At 47.7% G+C, this 16,544-nt stretch overlaps 1 protein-coding gene and 1 pseudogene across 1 annotated transcript; both read right to left on the reverse strand.

Annotated features, from left to right (window-relative positions):
• Positions 1 to 1,358: 1,358 nt before the first annotated feature.
• The window catches only part of LOC142246766 (E3 ubiquitin-protein ligase TRIM62-like), a 36,347-nt pseudogene continuing 21,161 nt past the window's right edge, over positions 1,359 to 16,544 (reverse strand).
• On the reverse strand, positions 3,896 to 4,632 carry LOC142245603 (E3 ubiquitin-protein ligase TRIM8-like). Its single transcript, XM_075318452.1, has one exon. It carries the CDS (start codon positions 4,630 to 4,632, stop codon positions 4,006 to 4,008), a length of 627 nt encoding a protein of 208 aa, XP_075174567.1. The 3' UTR covers positions 3,896 to 4,005.

Consider the following 16,544-nt stretch of genomic DNA (forward strand, 5'->3'; position numbering starts at 1 on the left):
AAAGCACAAAACTTCAAATCAACCCCCATGTGAAAAAAGAAAAGTTAAAAAAAAATAAAATAATACACATATTTGGTGTAGCTGCGTTCAGAAATGTCCAATCTATCAAAATATAAAATAATCTGATTGGTAAACAGCGAAAAATGTAAAAAGCCAGAATTACAGTATTTTGGCCGTCACAACATTGCAATAAAATACAATAAGCGGCGATAAAAACATTGTATTTACCCCAAAATGGTATCAGTAAGAACGTCAGGTCAGAGAGAAAAAAAAAAAGGCCATCACTGGGTCCCAGATCCTGAAAAATAAAAACGTAAAGGTTCCCTGAAAATGGCGCCCAAAGCTTTTTATGGTCATTGTTAAAGGAGTCTTCTGGTTTTGGAAAACCCCTCTACACCTTTGTAGTTTGTTTACAAAAACAAACTGTGCTTTACTCACCCACCCTGGGTCCAGTGCTGAATCTTCACTGTTGTTACCAGCGTCTGTTACTATCTGCAGCGCTGGCATCACGTAGACAGTGCTGCAGTCAGTGAACTCAGTATCTCGTGCGTCAACTCAAGCAGAACCGCTCGCTGATTGGCTGTAGCACTGTTGACGTGACATCAGCACTGCAGAGAATAACACACTAGTAGCAGTCACAGAGACTAAACAATGGACCCAGGGAGGATAGGTAAAGCACAGTGTTTTTAAAAAAAAAAAAGGAAAAAAATGCAGCCTAGTCAAGAGGTGAATTTGCAACACCGGAAACCTCCTTTACAGGGAACCTGTCAGCAGGAATTCACCCCTTAAACTATTAATCTGAGCATGTGGCATCTTCAAAACAAGTCCAGTTTTCCTTTCCATAGCCAATTCATTCCTCCTACTTAACTGACAAGTCTCTATGCTGTGTGACTTCAGGCAAATGAGCGGTCAGCCAAGTAGGAGGAGATGAGGATAGAGCTGGAGTGACAGAGGCATCAGATCTACAGCCTTACTTACATATATATTCAAACGCTGATTTCTTAGTGATGGAGGAAGAGACCGGCCATGTGAAGGGATTGCTGGATTTGTCTTTGGAAAAGCCACATGTAGATATAAATAGTTGGGGGGGGCATCCTGCTGACAGGTTCCTTTTAAGTATATAAAAATATACGTTAAAAAGAAATTGTGTTCTAACTGCAGTAAACCCAGTGCCGTTTTCTAAAATATCGACAAATTCGCTCCATGAATAATCTGGCATAAAATAAAACAGTTACAAGTAAAATGGAGGAAAAAAATGATCAAACGCCCATAAATCTCAAAAAGTGTATCAAATTTTATTACCTACAAAATTAACAACATGTATATCTTATCAGCAACAATTGGTGGACACATGTACATCACAGGGACTTAGATCCAGTTCAATGTGAGTGTTAACATAACACTTATTTATCCTCATACTTTACATAAGTCACGCCATTAGGGGTCACTTGTGTCCTATCATTAATACCCATGGAATAAAAGGAGACTCCATGGATGGTAAAGATGGGGCGTATACACACATGCTGATATTTCTAAATCAATATTATATGGACAATAGTGAATAATATATAATCACCTGAGATAGAACAAGATTATAGTGTGTGGTGGCGTGTGAGGATGGATCCTCGCAGTCCAGCAGCACCTGACGCACGTTTCGGCTCAAGAAAACAAACCTTCATCAAGGGTCATGATGAAACAGACATATTCTGAATTATCAGACAGTCCCAGAAATATCCATGACGCTCATCTGTTGTTTTTTTGTTGTTGTTTTAATCAGGTAAAGTTCCTCATTGCTTCTGTTCTTATCTTGTGATCCACACTTTATTTCAGATTTGAGCATAAACATGCTCATTTCTCAAAATTTCGGAAATTTGGATTGTTAAATGTTAATCTCTATTTCTTTGCAGCACTTCATTTGTTATTAACCCAATGCATCTAATTGGGACAATGTAAAAATTAAGAAGGCAGAGCTCAGATTACATGAATATCAGAAATAAATCAATTATCTGGTTCAAGGACAAAGATCCTGTAGCTAAAGAAAAACAGAGCACAAGAAGATAAATGTACTAATTTTGCAGTTCTATCTAAAGTGAAAGGTTGTCATTAAACACCATTTTATTTTTCCTTATCTAAACATGTTCAAAATTACTTACTAAAGCAATATAACGCATGCAGTTCTGTTTTAATCCATAGGCATACATATAGGAGATAACAATATGGTTACCAGCAGCCACCACTAGGAGGAGCTCACTACATACCATGTATACACTAAAGTCCATTGTAATTCAATATGTAGGAAGCTACAGAGCTCCCTCCAGTGGTGGCTGCAGGTAGCCCATTATGTCTTACATCCACATCTATGAAAAGTAGAATTGTTTTATCGTTTAAATATAAATACATATAGCAGCACAGAATAAAAATGTAAGGACAATAGAAGCTGAACTTTCACTTTAAGATTTTAAAATAGCCATTTTGTTGTTATTATTTTATGTTTTTGATGGTGGCATTTTCATATACACAAAAAGCGGCATAGAGCGGCTCGGAGAAGGAGGTAGTAAAGGTGTGTAAGTGTCGGATAGGGTCACCCATCTGATAGAAGGGCAGACGCCCGGCCTCATAATCCAGATAGACCCCCACAACCCGCACAGGAGAATCTGATACCAGCTCTTTATGGATCTTATTATGACTCACGTTTAGATTATTATACATCCACAAACCCCAAGATTTCTTATTGAGGCCTATATAGGATTCATCACCCACCACCTTCCTCTCCAGACTTTCCTCAGCCACTCCAATAATCCATCTCTCCGTCCGACTTACGTCCACCTCCCAGTAATGTCTCCCAGAGGAGAAGCTGCGGGAACTTAACACCTGAGAACTGTTGAACCTCTTGGGATCATCGGGGCCGTCTTGTAATATAGCGGAATAAGAAGCAGATCTGAGATCCTGAGATATAATAATGTTATTATTAACCGTGTCTATATCCAGTAATATGTCTGATTTCTTAATCTCTGGGAACTGTCTTTTCATTTTCAGATCAATTATATTTTTGGCAAAGTTCTCCAGTCCTCTGTGTGTAATATCTGTTAGACGAGGCCTTCATCCACACATGGACCATCGCTTACATCACTGATGACATCACAGCTCCAGTCACTGATGTCACCAGTGTTTCCACGCTGCAGAAGGTTCAGTGGATCAGTGATATTATATAATCCTTCAAGATGATTAATGTCCTTGGTAATTTTATTCATGTGAAGCTCCACCTGTTTGACCATCTCAGAGACCGAGAGTGACACCTGATCCTTCTGTCTGGAGATCTCTCCCTGGATTGTCTTTTCTAGATCATCCAGCTTCTCCCTGAGATCAGTAAACAGAAGAGCAACTCTGCCTGCGAGTCCGGCTGATTTCTTCTGCTCTTCTATCGCATGATCCTTCAGATTTTGGACTTTTTTTCAGCTTCTTCTCTCTTAGATTTCATTTTCTCAAAGACAGAATTCATTTATTATTATTATTATTATTATTATTGTTTATTTATAGAGCACCATTGATTCCATGGTGCTGTACATGAGGGGGTTACATACAGAATACATGTACACGTTACAATAGACAGACTAGCACAGGGGGAAGAGGGCCCTGCCCTTGCGGGCTTACATCCTAAAGGATTTTGGGGAGGAGACAGTAGGTGGGGTGTAGGTGGGGCGGCAGCTCCGCACGGTGGTGGGGCGGCAGCTCCGCACGGTGGTGGGGCGGCAGCTCCGCACGGTGGTGGGGCGGCAGCTCCGCACGGTGGTGGGGCGGCAGCTCCGCACGGTGGTGGGGCGGCAGCTCCGCACGGTGGTGGGGCGGCAGCTCCGCACGGTGGTGGGGCGGCAGCTCCGCACGGTGGTGGGGCGGCAGCTCCGCACGGTGGTGGGGCGGCAGCTCCGCACGGTGGTGGGGCGGCAGCTCCGCACGGTGGTGGGGCGGCAGCTCCGCACGGTGGTGAAGTAGTGAGGTCATTGAAGGTTATAGGCATTTCTGAACAGATGAGTCTTTAGGTTCCGTTTGAAGCTTGCGAGTGTAGTAGATAGTCATTTCCTCTTTCTTCTTCTCTAAGGCCACATTGAGTGGTTCCACGTCATGTCCATTGTGGTCTCCGGCCACCCAGCAGGACACACAGATACAGGCCTTGTCTATAGGGCAGTAGTATTTCAGCACCTCCTTGTGTGTGGAGCATTTTCTTTCCTCCAGGGTAACCTTGGGTTCAACTAACGTATGTTCTGATGACTTACTGTGTCTGCTCAGATGCTTTTCACAAAAAGACGCCTCACACTGCAGACACGTTCTTACAGCCGGGGCCGCCGGAGAATCACAGTAAGTGCAGAAGGTTCCGGTCTCCTCCATCTCAGGCTGAGCAGATGAGAAACGCTCCACTATGTTCCTCAGCTTCCGGTTCTTCTCCAGGGTCGGACGCTCCGGATATTCTGCTCTGCAGTCAGGACAGGAATACACTCCAGCCGCCTCCTGTGCATCCAGCGCACTCACAATACACGAGCGGCAGAAGAAGTGTCCACATCTCAGGGATACGGGGTCTGTATAGAGGCTCAGGCAGATGGAGCAGTCCAGCTCGTCCCTCAGCTCAGCAGAAGCCATTGTAGTGGGAAAGACTGGGAGCCGAAAGCTAAAAGGTTTGTGTACAAAAGGGGTGGAGAGAGTCTCCAGAGCAATTAACCCCTGCAGGTCAGGAAGTGACAATCACACCTTATATACAGTTGTGTTTTTCAGGTGATACAGAACTTCACGATGCAGAACCTCACAAAGCAGACCTCCGCTGATGCACCTGCGATTTATAGAATACCTAATGGTATAGGAATTTTAATCTTGTATTAATATTCAATAGTGTGTTTTATTATTATAGCGCCATTTATTCCATGGCGCTTTACAAGTAAAAAGGGTATACATAAAAAACAAGTACAACCATCATGAACATTACAAAAGCAGACTGGTAAAGGAGGAGAGGGGAGTCTGCCCGCGAGGCTCACAGTCTACAGAAGGAGAGAGGACCCTGCCCACGAGGCTCACGGTCTACAGAAGGAGAGAGGATCCTGCCCGCGAGGGCTCACAGTCTACAGAAGAAGAGAGGACCCTGCCGATTAGGGCTAATAGTCTACAGGAGGAGAGAGGACCCTGACCACGAGGGCTCACAGTCCACAGGAGGAGAGGGGACCCTGCCCGTGAGGGCTAACAGTCTACAGGGAATGGGTGAGGATACAGTAGGTGAGTACAGAGCTGCTTGCACAGTGGTGTAATGGACTGAGGCTTACTGCAGGTTGTAGGCTTGTCGGAAGAGGTGGGTCTTCAAGTTTCTTTTGAAGCTTTCCACAGTAGGCAAAAGTGATATGCTGGCGCAGAGTATTCCAGAGTATGGAGGAGGCGCAGGAGAAATCTTGGATGCGATTGTGGGAAGAGGAGATAAGAGAGGAGTAGAGAAGGAGATCTTGTGAGGACCTGAGGTTGCGTGCAGGTAGGGAGACTAGGTCACATATGTAAGGAGGAGACAAGTTGTGGATGGCTTTGTATGTCATGGTTAGTGTGTTGAACTGGAGTCTTTGGGCAATGGGAAGCCAGTGAAGGGATTGGCAGAGTGGCGAGGCTGGGGAATAGCGAGGGGACAGGTGGATTAATCGGGCCGCAGAGTTTAGAATAGATTGGAGGGGTGCAAGAGTGTTGGAAGGGAGGCCACAGAGCAGTAGGTTGCCATAATCGAGGTGGGAGATGATCAGGGCATGCGCCAATGTTTTTGCTGATTCTTGGTAAAGGAAAGCACGAATCCGGGAGATATTTTTGAGTTGTAGTCGGCATGAGGTGAAAAGGGCTTGCATGTGTGGCTTGAAGGGTAGAGCAGAGGTGAGGGCTACTCTGTTATGATTCGGTAACCATGGAAAATTACAAAAAACTGCCATTAGTGGAAAAACACCAAGAACAACAAGAGTAGTTGGAATCTAAGCTGACCGCAATCCCCTATCAGACCACCCTAGAAATAGCTGTGGAGCGTTCCTAAACACCTAGACGCCTCGTCACAGCCTGAGAAACTAGCTATGCCTCACAGATAGAAATGAGAAAATCTACCTTGCCTCAGAGAAATCCCCAAAGGAGTAGACAGCCCCCGACATATAAAGATTACGGTGATGTAGGAAAACACGATACACATAAAGGAAAAATAGATTTAGCAAAGGCGAGGCCCGACTACCTAGATACAAAGGAAAGGAAAGGAAACTGACTGTGGTCAGTACAAAATCCTACAGAAAAATACCATTCTCCTGATAGTAAAAATGGCTCTTGAGGTTGCACAACCTCACCCCCACTATATCAGGTACTCTTGTAAATAATCGGAGAGGCAAAAAAACAAAAAGAACACAAAAATGCAAAAGTGCAAATAATCAAGTTAGACATGGAGAAACTCCCTTTTCAAGCCGATGAGCTAGCAAACGGGGAACCCCCATGGTCACCACACTAGAGAAACAAAACTTCACTTGCAAGAAAACAGATACAAAACCAAGAAAAACAAACACTCTAAGGTGTAAACGAGGAAGCAAGGGAAAAACTAGCAAACTTATCTACAGAAGTCTTGCACAGGGAAACAGGGAAGAATCGAACTCCAAGCCAGGTTCAGAGGCTGAGGAAAATTCAACAATAACCGGCAACAGCAAAGCAAAAAGTACTCTCCTATATACACCAGGCTTGTCTGCAATAGGACTTCCCTAATTCCCAATTAACGCCGACACCTGTCTGAGTCACAGGCTCAGACTCTTCTCCACTACCATTCCTGGCCACCAGAGAGAGCTCCAAAACAGCACCCACACAGATGACATTCACAACACTACTCAGAGGCAACAAGCTTGTGAGACTGGGGAGAGTGAGCAGCCATCAACTTTGATGGATAGACTTGTTGGATGGGTTGAGTGAGGAGGAGGAAAGATAATGAATTCTGTTTTGTCCATGTTAAGCTTTAGGAATCGCGCAGAGGATGAAATAGCAGACAGATATTGTGGGATTTTGGTTAGTAGGGAGATGTCAGGTTCAGAGAGGTAGATCTGTGTATCATCGGCATAAAGATGATACTAAAAGCCATGGGACTCTATGAGCTGTCCCAAGCCAAAAAGTGTAGATAGAGAACAGCAGGGGTCCAAGAACTGAAGCTTGGGGGACACCGACAGATAGAGGGTGAGATGAGGAAGTGGTGTGAGAATGGGAGATGCTGAAAGTTAGGTATGAGGAGATCCATGTAGTGCCAAGTCTGTGATGCCCAGAGATGAGACAATCTGTAATAGGAAGGAGTGGTCTACTGTGTCGAAGGCAGAGGACAGGTCCAGGAGGAGGAGGACAGAGTAGTGTCACTTGGCTTTGGTGGTTAGTAGGTCATTGGTGACTTTAGTTACAGCATTTTCAGTGGAATGATGTGGTTGAAAGCAAGATTGTAACTGGTCAAAGAGGGAGGAGAGGTGGGGGACAGTTCAAGATGGACATGCTGTTCCAGTAGTTTTGAGGCATAGTGGAGAAGGGATATGGGGTGGTAACTAGACACAGAGGATGGGTCAAGGGAGGGTTTTTTGAGGATGGGTGTGATCAAAGCATGTTTAAAGCATAAAGGGAATACACCGGTTGTTAGTGATAGGTTGAAGAGATGAGTTAGGGTCGAGATGTAGACTGCGGTGATGTTTGGGATGAGGTGCCACGGGAGGGCATCAAGTGCACAGGTGGTGAGATGTGATCTTGAAAGTAGAGTGGAAAGATTATCTTCTGTCATGGTATAAAAACTGGATTTGGAGGAAGAGGGCTGAGCAGTTATGCTGAGGGGCTGGGGGGATTGTGGGCCAAAGCTTGCTCTGATGTTGTCAATCTTCTGCTTGAAGAAAGGGGCAGTGTTGAATAGCTGTTTAGGGTTGTAAGACAGGAAGGATATGAGAGATGAAAAGTAGGGTTGTTTTGCAGCAGTGAGTGTGAACTTGAAAGTGGTGAGGGACTCTATATGCAATGAAGAGTTCTGGTGGAATGAGACCTCTTCCATCTGCGCTCAGCAATTCTGGAATCCCGTCTCAGTTCTTTAGTTTGGCTCGTGTGCCAAGGTTGCCTGTTGATTGTGCGAGTTTTGGTATGCATGAGGGGGGCGGCTGACTTGAGAGTTGCAGAGATTGTAGTGTTGTATAAAGTGGCAGCAGCATCTGCATCGTGTAAGGAAGTTGCTGACATATATATAGATGGCACTGAAGACGCTCTCACACTTAGTAAGCAGTTTGTGAAAGCGGGAATGCGAAGCACAGAGGTTACCACCAGCTGTGCGCGATCACCTATAGCCACTCGCTGTGGGTGAATTTCCCCTTTAAATTTTCATTTTCCTGCACCACTGTAATGAAGAGGTGGGCTCCAGACCACACATCCAGACTGCTGTTATAGGGGGCTCCAGACTACACATCCAAACTGCTGTTATAGGGGCTCCAGACTACACATCTAGACTGCTGTTATAGGGGCTCCAGACTGCACCTCCAGACTGCTGTTATAGGGGCTCCAGACTGCACCTCCAGACTGCTGTTATAGGGGGCTACAGACTACACGTCCAGACTGCTGTTATAGGGGGCTCCAGACTACACATCCAAACTGCTGTTATAGGGGGCTCCAGACAACACATCCAGACTGCTGCTATAGGGGGGCTCCAGACTACACCTCCAGACTGCTGCTATAGGGGGGCTCCGGACTACACCTCCAGACTGCTGTTATAGGGGCTCCAGACTGCACCTCCAGACTTCTGTTATAGGGGGCTCCAGACTACACGTCCAGACTGCTGTTATAGGGGCTCCAGACTGCACCTCCAGACTGCTGTTATAGGGGGCTCCAGACTACACCTCTAGACTGCTGTTATAGGGGGGCTCCAGACTGCACCTCCAGACTGCTGTTATAGGGGGGCTCCAGACTGCACCTCCAGACTGCTGTTATAGATGGCTCCAGACTGCACCTCCAGACTGCTGTTATAGGGGGCACCAGATTACACCTCCAGACTGCTGTTATAGGGGGCACCAGATTACACCTCCAGACTGCTGTTATAGGAGGGCTCCAGACTACACCTCCAGACTGCTGTTATACGGGGGCTCTAGACTACACCTCCAGACTGCTGTTATAGGGGGGCTCCAGCTACACCTCCAGACTGCTGTTATAGGTGTGCTCCAGACTGCTGTTATAGGGGGGCTCTAGACTGTACCTCCAGACTGCTGTTATAGGGGGTGATTGGGCTGTGGCTGACGGAGATAAGTCGCACTGATGTGGGGGGTCGTTATTAACCATTCATTGTTCCCCTCTCAGGTGTTCTCTGTCGTGGTCTTCGGCTCCATTATAAATGAAAGGTCTGTGACCATCGGTAGCCGGAGCTGCACTGTGTGTACACAGATATGAGGGGACCGGTAACTGCCATCTCTGTCGGGATCAGCGCATTTTTCACCTGCGTTTTCTTCATCCTCCTGGACATTAATTTCCTTCAAATCAGCAGCGTCAAGGACAGGAAGAGAGCGGCCATGCTGGATATGGGGTTCTCAGGTCAGTACGGCAGGGGCTTGGGAGGGAAATGGTCTGTAACGTAACCCCCCATTGTGTCCTGCTGGGGATCACTGGTGGCACTGTTTAGCCGTGTGCTGACGCAGCTGAATCATATAACAGTGCCAACCACAGGACCCCCATAACAGTGCCAGCCACAGGATCCCCATAACAGTGCCAACCACAGGATCCCCATAACAGTGCCAACCACTGGACCCCCATAACACTGCCACCCATGGGACCCCCCATAACAGTGTAAGCACCAGGACCCCGATAACAGTGTCAGCCATAGGATTCAAATAACAGTGCAGGTCACATGACCCCCATAACACTGCCACCCACAGGACCCCATAACAGTGCAAGCTATAGGACCCGCATAACAGGACCAGCCACAGGACCCCCCAGTGCCCCATAACAGTGCAAGTCACAGGACCCCCATTAACCGTTTCAGCCACAGGAACCCCATAACAGTGCAGCCAAAGATCACCCTTAACTGTTGTCACAGCATCCTCATAACACTATTATCCACTGGATGCCACAACCTCATTAACGTAGGATTTACTTGCAGTTCTACATTAGAATACAAAAGTAAGTACACCCCTCACATTTTGTAAATATTTTATTATATCTTTTCCTGGGACAGCACTGCAGATCTGACCCTGTGATACCATGTGCAGTGTCAGTGTGCAGCTTGTATAACAGGGGAAATAACTCCACAAACAGCGATTAATGTCTACACCGCCGGCCACAAAAGTGAGTACACCTCTAAGGGAAACTGGCCAAATTGTGCCCAATTAACCATTGACTGATTAGTGTTACAAGATCTCAGGTGTGAATGTGGAGCAGGGGTGTTACATTCTGTGTTATCTCTCACACACTCTCTCATACTGGTCACTGGAAGTTCAGCATGGCTCCTCTTGGCAAAGAATTCTCTGAGGATCTGAAAAAAAGAATTGTTGCTCTACATAAAGATGGCCGAGGCTATACGAAGATTGTCACCACTCTGACACTGAGCTGCAGCACGGTGTCCAAGACCATACAGCGGAACAACCAGACAGGATCCACTCAGAACAGGGCTCACCATGGCCGACTACGGAAGCTGAGTGCACGATCTCCGCGTCATATCCAGAGGTCGTCTTTTCAGAATAGACGTATACGTGAGAAAGAGAGACAGACAGGGAAAGAGACAGACGGGGAAAGAGACAGACGGGGAAAGAGACAGACGGGGAAAGAGACAGACAGATGGGGAAAGAGACAGACAGATGGGGAAAGAGACAAACAGATGGGGAAAGAGACAGACAAAGAGGCACAGAGACAGAGACTGGAAAAGAGGGACAGTTACTATCCCTGGCAACGTCAAGTACTGCAGCTAGTATACCGTATACATCATGTGCAAAATAATATATATGATTGATATTTGAGGTATTGGTCAATATTTTGGCTAAATAAACACAACCTTGCAACCCACGTCAAGGGTCCTCATTGTTTTGTCCCTTTGATAAAATTAAAAGCAAAAGCCACAGAATAAGGAATTAAAATTCCTCAAAATTTCATAAGTGCAATATATCAATAAATAGGGGCAGCAGAATTTACCTGCCCGGGTCACAGAAAATACTGCACTAAAGATGGAGGCAAAATACTGATGAGACCCCCACTCACAACCTCCCGATTCATGGAGGAGGGAGACTGCTCAGCATTAGATAAGGCTTGTATAGGGCGCTGATCACACACATGTAGAGCCCAGCGCCTGTATACAAATAAATATAACATGGAAAAACAATATAAAATTTATGTGGCATTGGTTGATGTTTTGGCCAAAATACACAAAGCTCGCAACCCACGTCAAGGGTCCTCATGTCTTGCGAGTCCCTACCCTAAAATTAACAGCAAAGCTACAGAAAAACTAAAATTCCCCAAAATGTCCTATTTAATATACAAGAGCAACAGCATTAATCTGCCCAGATCACAGACTAATGCACTAATGCCCTGACATGGGACCGGACAGGATTATACTTTTGCTCTATATTATATTATTTGGAACTTATACATTTTTGGGGATTTTAGTTTATATTTCTGGAGCTTTGCTTTTAATTTCTCCCTCTTTAACTAAACCTTTTTCCCCTGAATGTGGGATCTGTCTGAGGCTGTCGGCCCCAGGAACAGGTTCATAGCCTTAAGGTTGAAAGACACAATTTCAGCCTAAAAGCTAATGTGTTGATCCAGAGGAAGGCGAAAACCCCATGAGGCAAAAGACAATTGCCCCATATTAGGGGAAAAATTCCTTCCCGACTCCACATAGGGCAATCAGACTAGTTCCCTGGATCAACGTCCCATAATCTAGTGCCAATAACCAGCAAATAGTCAAGAAAGGTGCACAGGCCTCCATGACCATAAGACAATGTGGTGGAGAGATCCAGCATCTCATTGCTCACACTGTAAAATAACCCTAATGGAAATAAGCTACTTAAAGCCTTTTTCCTAAATTTTAGAATTTATCTAAGGCCATCAGCTCAAAAAGGCTTCCTCGGACAGACCTGGCACAAGCCACTCCAATCTGCAGGTCCACAAGGAACCCTGAACAAGGGTAATGGTGAAGGCCAGGGTTCCTTCTGGACCTGCAGATTGGAGTGGCTTGTGCCAGGTCTGTCCGAGGAAGCCTTTTTGAGCTGATGGCCTTTGATAGATTCTAAAATTTGGAAAAAGGCTTTAAGTAGCTTATTTCCATACTTTCCACAGGCCCAGGATTGCATCCACAGAGTAGCTGCTGGCCGGAGGAGCGGGCTTGATGCTAGAGTAGTTGAATCAACCCTAACTGAAAAAACTATCTAATGCTACAAACTATCTAATGCTACTCTCTGTTGTTAGGACCTGTCTGAGGCCGTCACCTGGAAAAGGCTTCCTCAGACAGACTTGGCACTAGACTCTCTATCCTTCAGGTTCCAAAGGAACCCTAGATTTCAATCCTGCACCCTCACCAAAATATATTCTAACTAACACTACTTTCCTAAATCTGCACATACACATCACAAGAGGGGCTGGAGCACAGACACCACAAGAAGGGCTGGGGCACCGACACCACAAGAGGGGCTGGGGCACAGACACCACAAGAGTGGCTGGGGGACATACACATCACAAGAGGGGCTGGGGCACAGACACATTACAAGAGGGGCTGGGGCACAGACACCACAAGAGGGGCTGGGGCACAGACACCACAAGAGGGACTGGGGGACATACACATTATAAGAGGGGCTGGGGCACATACACCACAAGAGGGGCTGGGTCACAGACATCACAAGAGGGACAGGGGCAAATACACACCACAAGAGGGGCTGGGGCACAGACACATTACAAGAGGGGCTGGGGCACAGACACCACAAGAGGGGCTGGGGCACAGACACCACAAGAGGGACTGGGGGACATACACATTATAAGAGGGGCTGGGGCACATACACCACAAGAGGGGCTGGGTCACAGACATCACAAGAGGGACAGGGGCAAATACACACCACAAGAGGGGCTGGGGCACAGACACATTACAAGAGGGGCAGGGGCACAGACACCACAAGAGGGCCTGGGGTTAGGGTTAGGATAACGAGCAGTGATATGGTGGATACGGTCACCAGGTTCTCACGATGCTCACGGTCCTGCGTCGTGGGGCGTTCCTATCCTGGTTACTACCCAAAAAGGCAGTAAAGACGCAGGGCTCCACGGTGTATAATCCAGGGGCTCCACGGTTTCTTTTCCCAGGGCTCCTCTTTCTTCTTTCTTGCTTGCGTAGCTCGGTCCATCGTCCTGTTGCTTTATGAAGTATAATGGCTGTTAGGCTCTCAGGAGCGGATTTTTAGACCCTTTGATCTCTGTGACATCACAAAGTGATGACATATGCAAGTGAGCGGCCCCTTTATGTAGTCATCGGTGTGGTCAGCTATAATTTGCATATTCCATGATGTCATAAACCTATGATGTCACCACAGAGAACAGACATGAACGTTCCATTCTGATCCCGGCCGTCATCATCATCATCTGAAAACAGCGGCGCACGGAGGTCTCAGTTTTCATGTCTAGTTACAAAGCAGAGGACTTGGTTCTATAAAAGGCAAATGTGTGATCGATGCCGCCCCCAATTCACAGCTCTGGAGCCGCAGATCGGCCGCCGAGGATTCTGGGGAAACTGAGTGACAGATGATGAACTACATAAATAAATCCGGGAGAGACCCCTGGAGATGTGATGGGGCCGCATCTGGTGTCATACAGCCCGAGACAAAAACTAAGTAAAATGAATATATAAAAGACCCCAATAACCTTTATTATGGGGATCGCAGGATGCAGGGGGCAGGACGCAGGGGGCAGGACACAGGGGGCAGGACGCAGTGGGCAGGACACAGGACACAGGAACCTCACAACAACAACAACCCATAATTTTGTTCTTTTCTCATGTTTTGCACAAAACATCAACTCTCTTATCCTGTTATATACATACACTTACTGCAGACATCACTCCTCAGCCCCATCCTGCAGAATATCACTCCTCAGCCCCATCCTGCAGAACATCACTCTTCAGCCCCATCCTGCAGAACATCACTCCTCAGCCCATCCTGCAGAACATCACTCCTCAGCCCATCCTGCAGAACATCACTCCTCAGCCCCATCCTGCAGAACATCACTCCTCAGCCCATCCTGCAGGACATCACTCCTCAGCCCATCCTGCAGTACATCACTCCTCAGCCCATCCTGTAGTACATCACTCCTCAGCCCCATCCTGCAAAACATCACTCCTCAGCCCATCCTGCAGTACATCACTCCTCAGCCCCATCCTGCAAAACATCACTCCTTGGCCCCATCCTGCAGAACATCACTCATCAGCCCCATCCTGCAAAACATCACTCCTCAGCCCATCCTGCAGTACATCACTCCTCAGCCCCATCCTGCAAAACATCACTCCTCGGCCCCATCCTGCAGTACATCACTCCTCAACCCATCCTGCAGTACATCACTCCTTTTCCAGCCATATATAAAAGGTAAGGATTGACACAAAAGAGAGGCATTCACTAGGTTAGGACCCAGTTGAGAGGTACACCGTGGCGTGGTAACTGGGCTCAAATAAAATTGACCATTTTATCTGCTAAGTATCTAAGTTTTTCATGTTTTTTCTAAGCAGAAATGTATGTTCACATTCCTGTGTCCACTCTGTGCATCCTTTAGCTTTTTTCCCCTCTTGCTTGAGTGCAACTGTTATTGTGATAGTGCTGGCAGCATTGCCGCAGAGGTGACAGCGGTCGGGGGTCCGCCTGTCAGTGCTCAGACCATACACCACACACTGCAGAGGTTACAGCGGTCGGGGGTCCACCTGACAGTGCTCAGACCATACACCACACACTGCAGAGGTTACAGGGGTGGGGGGTCCGCCTGTCAGTGCTCAGACCATACACCACACACTGCAGAGGTTACAGCGGTCGGGGGTCCGCCTGTCAGTGCTCAGACCATACACCACACACTGCAGAGGTTAAGGGGGTGGGGGTTCCGCCTGTCAGTGCTCAGACCATACACCACACACTGCAGAGGTTACAGGGGTCGGGGGTCCGCCTGTAAGTGCTCAGACCATACACCGCACACTGCAGAGGTTACAGGGGTGGGGGGTCCGCCTGTCAGTGCTCAGACCATACGCCACACACTGCAGAGGTTACATGGGTGGGGGGTCCGCCTGTCAGTGCTCAGACCATACACCACACACTGCAGAGGTTACAGGATCGGGGGTCCGCCTGTCAATTCTCAGACAATATTCTGCACCCTACATCACATTGCTCTGCATGGCTGTTGTCCTAGAAGGAAGCCTCTTCTAAAGATGATGGCCAAGGAAGCCGCAGTTTGCAGAAGACAAGCAGACTGAGGACATGGGTTACTGGAGCCGTCCTGTGGTCTGATGAGAGTAAAATAAACTTATTTGGTTCAGATGGTGTTGTGGCGCCCCTGAGGCTCTGGTCGCCACAGGGTACTACACCTCAGTTAAAGTGCAGTGTCCATCTCAGGTAATGGGGGGGTTAATCATCGGTGTTTCCACATTTCACCTCACATACAGTCAGGTGCTTCCCACTGGGGAGCTGTCTTGGGGCAGACAAGGGGGTGGCCATGCAGAAACATAGGATTTTCCAGTCGCTAGGGCAACCGGCAGGGGGTGGGCACCACAGGGGGTAGAAGTAGGCGCAACGCACACACAAACGGAGACAGGTCAGGACTATAGTTCTGACAAGACATCTCTGGAACCCTTCAATCTACAAAGGGCCCAGGGCTTGGAGCGGGACCTTAGCCCGGGTTCCTAACTGCTAAGGAGGACATCCTACTACAAGGACACTCTCTCTGTTCTTTCTTCAACACCGGTGGTGGCCCCTCACTTGCTTGGGATTGACCGGAGCCCATCACGGCGGTGACCGGTATTACTGGGCTGGCAGCGGAAGCTGTGAGTAAAAAGACACCTTCAACCCGCAGAGACTGTGTCGGCTCCTCCTTTACTGGTGTCGCCGCCCCAGTTCTTTCACGCCGACAGCCATCGCCCCCTCTACCTCCATCATCCACCTGGGGCCCGCTCCGCCTGTGAGGAGCGACACCATCCCGGCTACCATAACACCTGCCCCAGTGAGGAATACTGCTGCGGCAGCTAACTCCCTGGCCGCATACCACAGGTGGCGTCACGACAAACTTTCCCCAACACCCCCTATTCCTTTCCATTTCTGTACACCTCGGGGCAATGGAACCAGGCAAGGCCACCCGTGACATCGCCTGACCCGACCCCAACGGCCCGGCAACGAGTAGGTTAACCACCTGCCCTGTGGGGCGCTACATTGTCAAGCGTGTGTGGCAGCAACCAGGTGAGAAAGGACAAAGACAAGTGTTTCCTGCCTACAGTCAGGCATGGTGGAGGAGGGTCATGGTTTGGGGCTGTATGAGTGCTGCCGGCTGTGGGGGCTACAGATCACTGAGGGAATCAT

Source organism: Anomaloglossus baeobatrachus, chromosome 7, assembly GCF_048569485.1.
Source record: "Anomaloglossus baeobatrachus isolate aAnoBae1 chromosome 7, aAnoBae1.hap1, whole genome shotgun sequence".
NCBI lineage: Eukaryota > Metazoa > Chordata > Amphibia > Anura > Aromobatidae > Anomaloglossus > Anomaloglossus baeobatrachus.